Source organism: Athene noctua, chromosome 1 (assembly GCF_965140245.1).
Source record: "Athene noctua chromosome 1, bAthNoc1.hap1.1, whole genome shotgun sequence".
Classification (NCBI taxonomy): domain Eukaryota; kingdom Metazoa; phylum Chordata; class Aves; order Strigiformes; family Strigidae; genus Athene; species Athene noctua.
In genome coordinates, this window is record NC_134037.1 from 192750565 (window position 1) to 192766406 (window position 15842).

Below are 15842 nucleotides of genomic sequence, written 5' to 3' on the forward strand. Positions count from 1 at the left end.
GATGAAGGTAGGCCAGTCAGCAGGACGTCAGTAAATCATTGCTACATTTGCCTCATTATCCATTCCATCTTCCTTCTGATCTACTTCACAATTGTTCTGAAGTCTTTTGCTGCTCTTGAGGTCAAATGGTCATGCTTACAATTGAAAAGATCACTTGAGTTTTTTTATCTTTAGGATGTATGTTTCCTATTTGCCTATATAGCCTCACCATTATATGGATATTTATTATACTGAATACCATATCTGTAATTTCATCTATGAACTGCTACATAAGCCTCTGATAAACTGAAATAACTTAAAGGTCCATTTCCCTGTCTTTTACCAAATATAAAGCATTTTATATATTCTGTATCCTAATTTATATATCCTAATTCCTGGCAAGACCATTGTCCCTCTTGAATGCCACATTAAAATACTTTGTTTTGGGCCACAAGGAAGTAGTTTCTTTTAATCTCCCTTTATTTTGTTCTAACTGGAATGGCTAAAGAACTTCTCAGTGTTATCAGTACATGTCCAAGGTCTTGGTCAGCTTGTTTGTTTGCTTTTGTTTTGGCAGGTACTACTTTTTGTAGCATCTTTGTTTCTCAGCCTCTGAGGCTGACTTCCTTGCTCTCATTGTTCTCATACCCAGACTGCTGTGGTTTTTATTGGCTTCATTTCTAGTAATGTTTTCATATAATTATTCATTCAGAGGATCTTTTGGCTCCCGCGTTTTGTTTGGAAGTACAGTTTCATATATAATTATCACCTTTGACAAGATTCTAGACTGTTTTCTGTGTTCAAGCCCCAAGCTTTTCAGAGCAATCAGCTTCCCTTACTACTTGGTCTTTTGAAATTTGAGAACATTGACAGCAGACTTATATTTTCTTGAATTCATTTCAAACTAAACTTGTGATCACTGAATTTATAATACTCTTTTATCTAGTTTTTCTGTAATGCATCCATTACTTATGAAAATAAGCCTAAAATATTATTTCTTCTTGTTTCAGTGTTTGGTAGAGAAATCTGACAGCTATAACATCCAGGAATAACTAGGCACTACAATTTTAGTAACACTTGCTTTTCAGTTCATACCTAGGATGTAGTTCTCCTGCAGCTGCCCAGTTCCCAGTGCTGTCCGTCTCTAATTTTAGTGTATTTGCACCTAATCTATGGTATTCTGTTGAAGTTTGTCAGCAGTGCACTGATGGTGTATACAGGCCTTGTAAAAATTAGTGTCTTGATTTGAGCAGACCTTAGCTGTGCTGACTGCCTCTTCATAATGGCATTTTTAGCTCATCGTGCCACCTCTCAATGCTTCTCGGATCAAAGCTCATCTTTGAAAACCTGTACGTTAAATAGCGTTGTTCTGTTTTTCTTATTACTGTTGGGTAAAGTCATCTTCCCTTATCTGTTGTTTCCTGTCTAAATGGTGCATAAAGGTCTTAGTAAAATACTGTTCATTTGTTCTACAGAGTTTAACAAACTTGCTCAATTGATAGTAGTTTGTTACTCATAGGATTCCATAGGTGAAGCTTAGACATACCTCCTATTCAGTTTAACAGGGCTATATACTGTATAGAGATTTATTCTTTTATTTTCTTTCCCTTTGTGATTGCTACTATTTGGACTGTAACAGTATGTGACTATTTCCTGAGGCTTCAGTTAAATTTTGAGCCTGCAAAAGTGCATCTCCCATCTTTCCACTTAAGTCCTTACTTTACAGAAATTTTTTAAAAGATGAAAGTGTTGATTTAAGAGGGGAATATGAAAAACTCTAGTCATGTTCATTAAAAGATAGTCCTGAGTATTTAAACTTGTTTGTATTCATAATTTTATATAAATATGAAATCTTTGCACCAGTCAGTCTTGAATTGTGCTTTCTTGCTTGTTTTGTTTTTTTGTTTATTGTTTACTCTATACTTGTCAGGGTTGGGTTTTGAGATAAGGTGAAAAACATGACCACAGAATCCTCGATTTATAGTTGAGGGCAGGGAGAGTTTAAGCATTGTAATGGTTCTGATAGTGACAAACAGTTAAACTACCATGTTCTATGCTTAAAAGGTAAAATAATGTTTGTCTCAGAAGAAAAGGCAGAGTATAAAGTTGTGGGGGAAAACTTGCACTGTTTTCTTTTTAAATATTGTCATTTTAGTGCCTGGTGTCTTAATTTCACTGGGAGTGGGAAGGAAGGTTTTACCTATGTTTGTAATGCCTGCTGTCACCTGTAGTGTTTGTTCTGTAGAGCTTCACTCCACTGTTCCTTTTCAGGTTATTTCTGAGTACTAGCCACTATGTACTAGATCTCTTACAAGAAGCTTGTTTCCCTTTTGTAATAGGAGACTCAGAAAACTGAAGTTTACTCTTGCCTCTGGTACTTTTTCGACATGATTTGATGAAGCAGAAGTATTGTCCTAGCTCTTCGAGACACTTAAGGTGTACTTAATTTTGAGAGAGGAACTATGTTTGGAAGCAGATGGAGGAAAGAATACAACTTCACAGAAACTGACCTTGATTACAAATGGCATTTTTTAAAGATAGCATAGTTAAAAATCTCAGTTTAACATTTCAGCTCTGCTGTGGTCTTTGCTAGCCTGCATAAATTAATACATATGCTAGGGAAAATGCATATCCAGCAAACTTTTTTCATCCTTTCTTTTCTTTAGGGAAAAGTAGCTCATCAGAGCCTGAACATTATGAACTCCTTTTCTCAGAAAGTGAAAATACAACACATACGGTCCCTGTCAGAAGATGTAAGGTTTTATTATAAGAGGCTAAGGAGTAATAAAGAAGATTTAGAGCCAGGAGAAAAATCAAAGGTTTGTGTATGCCTTATTTCTACATGTTTACAAATTCTCTTGTATATATAGCATATGCTAAGTTTCTGTGGTCATTGGAAATCTTCTTTCTTTGGTCGTTAGATTTACTCAGCTGTTTCTTAGTTGATCGCTCTTCTCTGTTTTGCAGATTGCAAATATTTATTTTGATCCTGGTTTACAATGTGGAGATCATTGTTATGTAGGATTGCCTTTTCTATCTAAATGTAAGTTATGTTCAACTTCATAAGGAAAATCTTTTTAAAAAGAAAGTTTTCTCTTTAAGCAATGATTTTACATGAGGAGTTTAAAAATACATTGTGTCTTAAAGCGGAATCCAAAGTTCAGCACAGCATAGCAATGCAAGAAGATGCATGGGATTCTGACTGGGATTTGCATGAGAACTTGTTCAAAGAATGGACAGAAATAAAAGAGAACTCAAGCCATAGGTAAGTATTTTATCCCTGTTACTTTCTCAGGCCTTAAATCACTAGATAATTGTGTTATGTGTGCTTTTATACAGGGTTCCTTAATATTGCGGTGCTCTTTGAGAGGGGGTCAAGGAGTTACTTGGCCTTCTCTGCAAACCTTTAAAGAGAATGTTTTAAAAGTTAAAAACCAGTAGTAATTTCCTCAAGTCAAGCACAACACTCAAAAGTTACTATTCGCTGGAGTATGCTGCAGTTCTTGAAAAGATGTTAACAGCAAGGCAATCTCTACTCTGCAGAAATTTCTGAAAACAGATTATGCTGTTTGTGCAGTATCCCTGCTTAATCTGTTTTTAAAGTAGGAGCCCCAGTATCCCTTTAAGATTTCATAAGGTTTTCTATTGCTACTGATGATTATTGCAGGTCAGTGAAATATCAGTTTTTCTGGTATTTTTCCTTGAGACTTGCTAAATAGGAGGTGATTAATGATTGCTATTTAATATTTAGAAAAAGTCAAACTCTAGGCTGCTATCTACCTTTTGAACATCTGCTTTCTCCTGCCTAAAGTGATTTAATCTCCAAGAGACACAAGTTGGCATTAACAGCAAGTGCATGTGCCTTTTGTGATGATTAACATCCAGACTACCTTTTCAAAAAGGTATGCATGTTTGCAGAGAACAAAAATGACTCTATGTATCCAAACAGAGTATACAAAAGCATACCTCCTTAATCACCTTTTGTTATAAATATTAATAAATCCTGAACAAATTTGACTTAAACAGAATCCTCTATTTAGCCACCCCGGTAACTTTCAAGAATGTCCTATCACCTACAGTAAGAGACAATTCAATTAAAAACTACTTCTGAACAAGTAGCAGTTCTAGCTAGAATACCCAGTGCTTTAATGTTATTTAATATAATATATAATCTAGAATATGTAATGCTTTTAAAAAGAGTTAATTTTAACCAGCTATCCAAGGAGAAGCTTCTCCTTCTGAATACAGAGGGGTTCTGACTTGAGCATTTTGGAACCTCTCCAAAATATTTCTCTAGGTTTGAAGTCTAGTGTTTTATCTGTTTTGCAGACTGGAGAACTCAATACTGTTAGGCTTGCTTCAGCTTATCGTGGAGAGTCTGCAGGAGAACAGGAGTCAAGTCTGTTGCAGAGGTTGCTTAATAGCAAAGGACTTCATTCACTAATGGAAATAGTAGCTGGCCCCAAGTGTGACTAGTTCAGATTTGCTTTAGATCTGTTAGACAGGATTACAGGCACATTCTCCATGTATCCATTGCAGCTAGAGTACACGGACAGTTTTCCTGTACATCACACATGTGCAGGCACAATATGTTTTCTGGATAGTGGATGTCTGGATGTTGTATTGGAAACAGACTGTAGCAGGACTGATGTTTTTCCTTTCTGTTGTTTATACCTTTGCAAATCATCAAATATATTTTGGGTTATTTTTCTTACTGATCTGAATCTTGGTTATATTCTCAAAACTTGTTTCTGCAATAGTAAAGGCTAGGCACTTCGTAATGAAAGATAAAATTTGTGTGTCTGTCCAGAGAGCAGTAATTTAAGAGAAGTGCAAATACTGAAAGGTTTGTGATGCATTGCTGAAGTCCTACCATGTTTTCTGCTCACCTTTATCCGTAAATAGACCATAAGAGAAATTGTAATGGATGGATATTGACAACAATACTTAACTAAAGAACATCTTTAGAATCTTTGGGTTGGTCTTGTATAGCATGTTTTGGTGGTTTCTGTTGCACTTTTTAATAGAGCTACATGTAGGCAGAGCTCAATTTTTTTTAAATTTGCATATAAATATAATGTACCATTCTGTTTCTCAAGCTAGTGTTGTTTTCAGGGTGCTTTTAGGCACTCTGCTTTTTACAGGGTTTTCCTATTTCACTCCTGTAAAGTAAGTTTTATAACTATTTCTCCAGACTGAATGCTGTATTTGAAGTAGACACAGATCTTCAGAAGGATGTCCAGTTGAAAATTACAGCAGAAATGGCCTGGCCTTCCATACTGAGTTCACCACGCCATCTAAGCTTCCCTCTTACCAATACAAACAGTTCTTCAGTAAGTTATTTTGTTGATAGTACCATTTTGTAGGGACTGCATTTTAAATAACTGTTTCTAATTACATTAACCCCAGTGTAAACTTTACAAAAATTGTGGTTTTGAATAGGAAGAAGAAATTTTTCTAGAAAATCCAGCTGATGTTCCTGTGTATGTTCAGTTCCTTCCTGTAGCTCTGTATTCTAACCCATCCACATTCGTTGAGAAAATGTTGGAACGGTAAGTATTGTTTAAGAGTAGTTAGGCCATTCTCACTCCACAGCAAAATACATTTTACAAAAAATGCATGCAGTATTTGGCAGCTGTGTTGGTAGTTACAGTTTTGGCCGCTTCTAGAATTTGAATCAATAGGCTAGTTGAGAACTGAATCTAGGCTGATTGCCACTGAATGCACATCTGTATTTTCTGCTAAGCTAAAATGATGTTTATATTTCTTCCTTAACTTGAAGTATAAGGGAGTGGGGGGGTAGGGTTGTAGGGGGAGGGAATAAGAAAAATCAAATGATGCTTTCAGCTGCATGTTGTTTGAATCCTGCCATAAATTCTTGATTTGTGCTAAAATCCTGAAGTACGAGTATGTCATTATCTTCCTTGATCTGGGGAAAAAAACCCCTGTATGTCTGTTTCAGGTTTAATTTGAGTAAGCCAACTAATTTCAATCTGAGGACTCTAGAGTTCCAGGTTTTCAGAAATTGTGTAAGTATTTCAATATGTTCTTCAGATTTTAAAATTTAGATACTTTAATGTTTTAATAGGATTTTAGTTGTACATGTTTCTAGTGTTATGTATTACTATGTGTGAAAAATGTGATGCTTCTGTTGGATATTTTCAGGGAACTGAGAAAAGTCATTTTTCTTCAAATGTAACAGTTAAAATGTTTTTGGTTTTTTTTTTTGTTTTTTTTTTTTTTCTGTATGGTTACCTTATAATAGGATTGCAGAAGTTACAGGAAAAATGCATTTAATTCATTGTGTTACTGATACAGGATTATCTTCTTTGCTGTAGTGGTTGGTACTTCAAAAACTGGCAAAATATTGAGTTTTCCATTGCTTTGTTCTTTATTTTAAATGATTTGTGGACAACTTTAAGTATGTGATTTTTCATATAGAGCATTCCATATCCTGATCACCACCTTCTCTCATCCAATATAGATTAGCAGTTTGATGCTTGCACAGTATCTAAAGGCAAGCTTAACAAAATACACTTTTTTTTCAATAGTTCTTGTATTTTAAATTTGCTTTTTTTCCTTAGGAAAAACAGTATTCTAAAAATGTTTTAATGGTGGAACATTTTGAGGGTAGAAAATGTTACATAATGGCTTAATGCTAATTTGGTGTTTAAAATACACATTTAAAAAAATTCTGAACTCCTCTTTTTACTAGAGCTTTATGAATCCACATGTGTATGGCTTAGCTCAGTTCTGTCTTGCTGTATTCTTCTGCTTCTTAATAACCACAGATGGTTTACTAATAAGTAGGGAAGTTCTTATGCTATCAGACTTTCTGGTTAAAAAACCCGATATGGGGTTTACATCAAGTAGTATCCTTCTTTATGGCGAGACCAATTTTCTAGCTAAAATAATAATTTTTATCAAATATATGTGAAATATCCTGTTTTTAAAAGTGTTACTTTGTTTCCCCACTCTCTTAAGGTCCAGCCACTACAGAGCACTGTAGGACTTACAAAGGGCTCGGCTCGTCATTCAGTGTTAACCCTAATATTAAAACCTGGTGAGAGAAAGTCTGTCAAAGTAAAGTTCACTCCAGTTCTTAATAAAACAATTTCATCATTAATTGTTATCAGGTATGACAAATATTTCCGAAATGTCTGAGTTTTTTCCTGATGTTTTTTATTTATATATAAGATCATACTTGTGATCAGCTGCCAATAAGAAACTACTGCTTTTACAAGAATAATTGTTGAATCCTATGTGTCTGGAGAAAGATTTAATTTAAATGTAATTGTGATATGGTTTATAGTAGTTAAACTGTATTCAGTGCATACTTTCTAATATAAATACGTAATCCACTGATATACTTGGAGACTTGAGTTCTTAAATACATACTACACTACCCTGAAAGCAGGGACTGTAGTTATAGACACAATTTGGGAGATCAAGATACAATGCAAGTTCAATCTTTCTAGTCAGGAGCTCTGAATAACTAGTTCAGTTTTGTATCGGGTGTGATAAGTTAATATGATAATAAAGTATAATTTTTTAACTAGTACTTAATTAGATTTTTTTTTTATTTGTACTTTATGATTCCTTAGGTTTTTTGTCTTACAAACACTATGTTTGAGACCCCCCACTATTTTCTTCCATATTGTGGGGAATTATCTGTGGAACTGCTTATATTTCTGTTCTTCAGATTTGGGATAAAACTTCATAGAAGAGAAGCTTGTATGAGCAATTGACTTCATAATTATTTTATGAATGCTTCCCCTTTTTCTTTGTACACAGAAATAATTTGACTGTAATAGATGCCATAACGGTACAGGGACAAGGAACAACTGAGAGCTTGAAGGTTGCAGGCAAAGCTCCTGGTGCAGCAAGTTCTTTACGCTTTAAAATCACAGAAGCATTATTGAAAGACTGTTCAGAAAGTGAGTACTTCTTGAGTTACTATGCTGAACAGAAAAGAAATTACATTTTACGTGTACAACTTGAAATGCGTGGAAATATTTTTCCCCTGTTAATTAGAAAAGATGAAACAAAAGCCCTTCATCTACTAAAATTCAAGATAGAAGAGGTGAAGATCTTAGTATATTTACTAGGATAATCTCTAATTCCTAAATTTAAGTCAAACTGGATCACAGGTACAACTTTATATATATATATGGTTTTTTTTTTCCTCCCACCTTCAGAATCTGTATGCACACAGCCAACAGGGGAAAAAGGTGGGGTATGTTCCTTGATGAAAATTAACTCCCAGCCAGATTCTATTCTGGGGTCAGAGGTTTTCTCCTCTGTGCCCCAGGCTTGCTTCCAAAAGGAGAGCTAAGAGTACTTGTATTACCAGAGGAACTGGTAAAAGAGGTTTAGTTGTATCTGGTATTGAAATCTGCTTTGGTATTTTGCAGATTTCCAGATGTATATGTAAGGTGCCATCTTAATCATTATCTGAGATTATTCAGCTTTTTTGAGGGATGAGTAAGAAAACTTCAAGTAAAGCTTAGCCATTACCTCTTCCGTGTTGTGGTTTAGGGATTTTTTTGATAATAAGGTACATGTAGCTCGGCCACGAATTTTAGTTTTAATACTAAGCTTTAATTCTCCTCGTGCTGGGACTTCTCACAGAATACCACAACACTAAGCAGTACATCAAAGAACTTTATAGTTTAGATGATTTTTTTTGTGAGGCAGCAAAGGTTTGGGGGTTTGTGGTTTTTCCCTGATGAGTTAGTAATCTGGAATTGTATAAGTGCCCTACCTGACAGTGATGAGAAACTGGCTTCCGAGATCTGTTCCTGCAGGTTATGTAAAGGTTTCCATGGGCCTTGCTAGTCCCCTTTCCTGTTATAATACTGACAGAGCTTTCTTCTACTGTGGAATATCAGTATAGTGAAGGATATCTGTTTAGCATAACAATAAACACTTTCTGCTGTTTGTTTCTAGAAATGAAATACAAAGAACCAAATTTCACGCTGAGAAGAACATTTAAAGTGGAAAATACAGGGCAGCTGCAGATTAATGTGAAAACTATGGAGATCAGTGGCTACACATGTGAAGGATATGGATTTAAAGTAGTTAACTGTCATGAGTTTGCACTAAGTGCCAATGCCTCTAAAGACATTGTTATATTGTAAGTGTTTTTTCTTACATCTAAATGGAGCCTCATTAGGAGTTCTATATACCTAATTATGTTTCAGGGGAGAACTCTGGTTAAATTCTGAGGTTTTTTTACTTAAGGTTTGAGTGGGGGTGTTTTTTATATCACTTAAAACATGAACTTTTTCTTTCTTGCAAACGCTATTTGATTTTTAAGTAACTTCAAATTTTCATGACTGACTACAGTTTTGTTACTATTACTTTTATTACTATCCAGTAGGTATAACTTACGGAGTTGGAATAGTGTTACTATATGGGGTTTTTATACATTTCCTTCATTGGGTTGTGAATGTACACAAGATCTACATTTACACACGGCTTTGGTGCATTGCAGTATGTAGAAGAGCCTTTAGACTAAGGATTATTGTCATAATGCACAGCATTTCAGTCTTGAATATTTTGTCTGTTACCTTAATGATAATGATTGTTTAACTCTGACCATTTTCATTGTAAAAGATCTCCTAACCAAAAACTCATCTTTTAACACTGCTTGGATGTAAAGTTAACTATTCAGAATGTGGTGTCTAAAAAGTTTAGAAGCTGCTTCTGTTCTGTAAGAGGATGTGTGAGGATGCCATCATGCAGGGGTTTGCTAATTGCTACTAAAACAATACTTCCATATTGTTGCAGGCAATGAAAATTCACTAGTATTTCTGCAACAATCTTAGTTTGTGATGAGATGGGAACATAGTGGTGATCTTTTTGAAAAGACATGCAGTTGTGACTTAAAGGTGAAGCATTTAAAAGCTTTATAGCTCACATAATGGTCGGTTCCATTGCTTACAGCTGTAGATAATTTTTTACTTCACTGACAGCTTTCTTTTAAGAGATTTGGTCAAAACTTTATTTCTGCTAGAATACATCTTCATATGGTGTATCAGATGTGTTAAGCATAGGTGTTTATGGACTTAGTCAAACACATCTTGAGGTATTTGAAAGATACTCATAAGTATTTTTAGACTAATGCATGGATGATTATTAGTCTTATTACTAGGGCTATTTGTTATAAATGTTTGATTGGGATGCCAGTCAGGGCAGTACTTGGTGGAGTGTTTTTAAATTTATGAATAATATAAATTATCTCAAACTTTCTTGCTGTTCATGTGAAAATTTCTAACGTGCTTTACTTTGTTTTCAGGTTTACACCTGATTTCACTGCTTCCAGAGTCATACGTGAATTAAAATTCATCACTGCAGGAGGCTCAGAATTCATCTTTGTCTTGAATGCATCTCTTCCGTATCACATGTTAGCAACATGTGCAGAAGCGCTACCCAGGCCCAACTGGGAACTGGCACTGTACATAATCATCTCAGGAATAATGAGGTAGCGTGTGTGTTTGCTTTTACAGGTATATGTGCACAAACTACCACTGCTTAAGTACAGGTGACAGAAAAGTTTATACGTATTCAGTACATGCATATATTATATGTTTTATATATATGTTATATATTACATATATAATATATATGTTATATATCAGTACATTGGTGGAAGATAAAAGAAGGTGAGGTGAAAAAGGAAAGCAAATTAATAAATGCTACTATGGATTGAGTGGGAACTGTTTAAGGCTGAGGAGTACTGACTTTCTGCTCAAATTGAGGACAAAATAATATACTTCTTGCTTGGGCTTGTCTCCTTAAGTGAGATACATACTGCTCTTAACTCTGGTAATGTGTAGTTTTTGATAATTAAGCCAAAATTGAATCAAATTAGGTATTAAAGCACTGCTAACTGTGAACTCCCATAGAAATCTAAGCATTCTTCTGGAGTGTTGTGCTTTAGAGATACAAGGCAGTGACTGTAATGAGCTTAGCAGATGCCTTGGATGAATTTAACTTTACTGCCACTTGGATGCAACAGACAACTGGTGATACTAATAATGGGATTTCTGAGAACCTGAAGGGCATTGTTTGCCACACTGCACACTCGGAGGTTACATAGTAGCATATTAATGCACTTTTTTTCTCAAACAGACACGTGTTACCTATGGCTGGTTGAAATAGGAGTTGAAAATTCCACTGTGTTCTCCTAGTCTAACCTCCACCTATCTTCTATGTATTTGAAATCTGAGGCTATAAATGTGTCCCTGCTCATCCCCCACTGCCTTTATCCAGAGAAAACCCTAGCATAGAAACTTATCAGTGTAAGTTGTTATTTATCAGTAACAACAAATGCTGGTTTTCCTTTTTCAGTAGTGTTAAGCTTACATCTTAGTGTGAGATGGATTGCTGCTTAAGATGCCTGTGATGAAAAAGTGGTCTTTCTGTGTGCTGGAAAGCCAAAGCATTATCACAGATATGTAATATTTCTGATTTTTTTTTTTAATATTAAGATAGCAGCTCTTCCATTTTGCTGTACTATATTACATAAATGTTCAGTTAGGCTATCTTTCCTTCTAGGGATAGATAAAAGAAATAGAGAAGATTCAGTTACAGTTGCTTCATTTTCTTTTTTGACGCTTCAGCACTTTCCTAAGTAATGCAGTGTTACTTAGGAAACTGCATTTTCCTAAGTAGCAGGAAAAATTCTGTTACTTAGAAAAGTTTGTTTCTAAACTACTATTGCATTACTTGGAAAGTGCTGAGTAGTACTTAAGTGTTTTTCTTCTGTATGTTTGCTAGAAATTTATAAGCTTAGTTTTTCTTTATTGACAAAGCAAATGATACTTGTCAGCTTGTAAGTGTAGTTTGTGTGGATAATTTTATATGTACTGTATTTGTTAATTAGACTTTACAAAAGAATACATAATACTAATCCTTTCTCTGACTATGTCTATTTTCTACAAGTACAAAATACCCTTCTTTGCATTAAACTAGAGAAGAATCCTAATGTAACCATTTCATAATATTCCAAGGATCCTGTGCACAGACAGCCTCTAACTTCTAGGATGCCCTCGTGCAGGGATTTGCTAGTTGCCACTAAAACAATACTTCCATATTGTTGCAAAGCTATCCCTAATTTCTAGGAATGAACAACTCTAGGAGTTTGTCTAGTTCATGTTTTTAATTTGATAAGGTGGTGTTTATTGTTACCTTCCCTAAATCACTCTTGATTTGAATTGTTACTGTACTTGTGGCTCCAAGTTTTGGAGTCCAACTTGATAGGGTATGTGCAAACACGACAAAGGAGCCAGTCCTTTTTGTGAAAAACTTGCCAATGAGGGATATGTGTGCTCCAGGATAAAACCATCAGGGGAAAGAGGGATACCAGATCATTCTTAGGTCTCTAGACCAGGTTACTCTCCACTGTGTAGTGTTCCCCACACTGATTTATTTTGTAATGACATGAACACTTTAGGCCTCTTATGTTTTTCAATAATTTTATTAAAAAGCAAAAAACCTTAACCACCACTGCTCCCACCACCACACCAAAACCAGAAAGTGCAGTTAAAAAGACCACAAAACAAGATTTGTTCTGTTTTTCATTTCAAAGCTGGTATTTGTTTGTCAAAACACCAAAGTTGGCTTATGTAGAGGGATTAGAGTCCTTACCCAGAGAGCGGCAGGGGAAAAGCCCTCAAGGTGACCTTAAGCTGCAGCCTCCCCTCTACAACCTCTGTGGAGCTCAGCATTGATACTGTGAGCAGAGCGCTGAGGGGTTGAGGGGGAAAAGTGCCACCCACCTCACCAAAACCCTGTGCACTCCATCCCAAGTTTGTGTAGCACCATGGTGGTAGAGATGTGACGCTCTTGTTGGTATCAGTCTTGTGAAACTTTCAAAGAGCATCATGGATTACAGTTAACAGGTGAAGGAGATTATACCTAATTCCTTACATCCCAAAGGTAACTTCATTTTTGATTGGCATGGCACCGACAGCAAGCATTAATCTTTTGAATAACAATTTGTGTAAGCTTGTCTGAAAAATTCCCCTATTCCTTTAGCTTTTCTGTTGCTTGTTAACATCATGGATGAAAATGATCTTTCCTACCTTCTGCCATCTGTTTATGCTTCTAGAATCCTTTTTAATCCCTGAGGCAGGGAAAAAAAACACTGATAGCTAGGTATCAACAGCTGCCTTGGTCTCCAGAGTTGCTTGTATTTTTGGTGATAGTTAAAACTTAAAAGACTGTACCTAGACTAGACTCTTGGCTAAAATTAAGCAAGAAATATCTCATCCTTTCGTGTGAATTGATGCTGGTTTTCATACATTTGGCTTAGAAAAACTGGAAGTCAGAATAGGGGGGAGAACAGAAGGTGAAGTTGCTAATTTAAAGTTCTTTTCTCATAAAATTTTTAGGGTAATAGGCAAGGCAAGCTTTAGTAATCGTCATTGTGTCTCCTCCCCCTGAAACTCCCACCTGTTAGAAGCTGAAATCGATAGCAGTGCCGTGAAGGTCTCTGCAGTGGTTTTATTGCTTCATTCAAAAATATAGTTCACTGCAGTGCGTTATGTAAGTGGAGAACTCCTAAACACGGTATTGCAGCAGATGCAGTTAGTTGTAAAACTCCTTGAAATAATATGCTTAAATTTTACTTCTCTGAGCAGCAGTACAATTCTGTGCAGAGGGCTTCTGCTTTTAAAATTGAATTGCACCAACGAGCTGTGAGAGCTGCTGACCACTTGGATGCCATTTTAATATTGTATCTCTCTTTCTTTTGAATTGATGTTCTTATCAACTGCATGTCAAACTTGCAGCTACCTTCCATTCTCAGTGGTAGTACCGTTGTGTATCTCACGCTAGACTTGTGTATTTCATGTTTTTGTGGTTTGGATGCAATTTGTACCTTTTCAGTACATTGCTTGCGTGATTAGATTCATTAAACTTAAAATGCTCAAAACTAAGAAATACTTAGATGATGCCTCTCTTCTCTGCAGTGTACTCTTTCTCTTGGTAATTGGAACAGCCTATCTAGAAGCTCAAGGAATTTGGGAGCCATTTAGGAGACGCTTGTCCTTTGAGGCCTCAAACCCTCCCTTTGATATGGGAAGGCCACTTGATCTCAGGAGAATAGTTGGAATTTCATCTGATGGAAAGTAAGTACATGTTTAGTTTTTTTGTGGAATGTTTTCCCCTCTTTAGTTACAAGGTCAGTAAGAAAGTAACACTTCTCTTTAGAACAGGTGAATGAATAAAGAGCCTCCCAGTTACTTAAAAAAGATGGCTTGAAAAAAAAGATGGATCTTGTGATTGTGAGGAATATTAATCTTTTGGGAAAAAAAAAATCCCAAATGAAACCAAACCCTATCAAATTTCCTGTTAATGTTCTCAAAAATGGAAGGTAGAGACTGCAGAAAAATTACAGGCCAGAAGTTCCTGTCTTTGGTGTCTTAAGTTAAAAGATGATCATCTCCTTTTGGTGTTCCCTCCAAGATATATATATTGACTGTCATTTTACTGTGTTTTTGTTCATATGTACAGTGAGTGAGTGAACAGGAAGTGGTAAAGGCTACTGACTTGTCCAACAAGTTTTAGGCATTTTTGTTGATTATGTGCCAAGAATGGTGCAGTTCAAGGATTCTTTTGGATATAGTGATTCTTTTCTCCTGTGGAAGAATGGAAACATCGTAGAGTATATTTAAACACTTGTTGTTCTTCTAGCTTGAACACACTTGGATCAGATTCTAATCACAGTTCATCCAGAGGGATCTATGGAGCAGGCAGTTCGTCTTCACGATCCAGCGCAGGGAGTCATAAACAATGCAATGCAGCACCACACCTTCACAGCAATAGAAATGCACCTGATGTTGAAAACATCAAATCCAAAACCAGCTCAAGCACACCTAACAGGACTTCAGCACAAGCAGCTTCCATGCAGTCCGTGAACAGAGCGGGCCCCTTTACCTTGGATTCAGGTGCCGCAGCTCAGACTCATGCCGCGGGCAAAAGAGCCAAAGGGACGAGGCAGAACCAGCAGCCGCTGCAGCAGCAGGCAGCAGCTTTGGCAGAGCAGCCCCTCCAGCAACCCCCAGCATCCGGGCCCCAGCAGCAAGAGCAACAGACTGAAAGTGCTTTGCCACAGCTACCGCTTCTGAGCCCCCCTCACGGCGAGTGTGCCAGCAGCAGAAGGCACAGCTCAGAGGATTCGGATCTCACTGGGCTCATAGAAACTATGGAAAAAGACTTTGACCACCCAGAATCCCCTTCCCCAGATGTGTTTACAGAGCAGCCCCCGTCTCCACTAGCAAAAAACAAAGGTAATACAATTTTGCTTTTTTTAACAGGATGATTCATTATGTAAGCCACAGAACAAGATTTAATCAACCGTAAAGGTCATGTTTTCATAGCGTGGAAAGTGATAGCTTCTCAGCTGTTCCCTGCCCTGCTCTATGTGCCTGTGTCTTCAACACTCCCTTTACTCGTTTTATGGCAGCAAGGTTCTGCTTGCAGTGCTAGGTTCTGATTCTTCCTGCAGAATTTTTGGAACATTTTGATGAAAGCAAGTGTGAATATTTAGATGTGTGACCCTCTGAAGAAGAAAGATGCTTTTGGTTGCTATTCCTTTGCCTTCGGGTTAGCATCCATCCTTCCCACCTCCACCGTTTGGACTTGGGGCCAGGGGTTAGGGAAAGGAAAAGACCCATTTGTACTTAGGGCTGGGGCTTGGGGAAAGTTGTCCTAGTGTATTATGAAAACCGAGACAGGGAGGGGGGAAGAGAGAGAGCTCTGTAAACCCCTGTGGTATCGTTTGGGAATGGAATTCTTCATGCCCAGGCTTGCAGTTGCAGAAAATACTTGGTGTCAGGTGGTCAGCAAATTAA

The 15842-nt window shown here is 36.6% G+C and overlaps 1 protein-coding gene across 1 annotated transcript in view; it reads left to right on the top strand.

Moving 5' to 3' along the window:
- The window catches only part of TMEM131 (transmembrane protein 131), a 99624-nt gene that overhangs the window by 68370 nt on the left and 15412 nt on the right, over positions 1–15842 (top strand). Inside the window, exons 20-31 of the mRNA XM_074908449.1 lie at positions 2646–2798; positions 2947–3022; positions 3127–3244; positions 5174–5312; positions 5422–5531; positions 5942–6008; positions 6964–7115; positions 7774–7916; positions 8929–9115; positions 10280–10465; positions 13959–14117; positions 14683–15278. Coding sequence (XP_074764550.1) covers positions 2646–2798; positions 2947–3022; positions 3127–3244; positions 5174–5312; positions 5422–5531; positions 5942–6008; positions 6964–7115; positions 7774–7916; positions 8929–9115; positions 10280–10465; positions 13959–14117; positions 14683–15278 — 2086 coding nt within the window. The remainder of the gene's footprint in view (positions 1–2645; positions 2799–2946; positions 3023–3126; positions 3245–5173; positions 5313–5421; positions 5532–5941; positions 6009–6963; positions 7116–7773; positions 7917–8928; positions 9116–10279; positions 10466–13958; positions 14118–14682; positions 15279–15842) is intronic.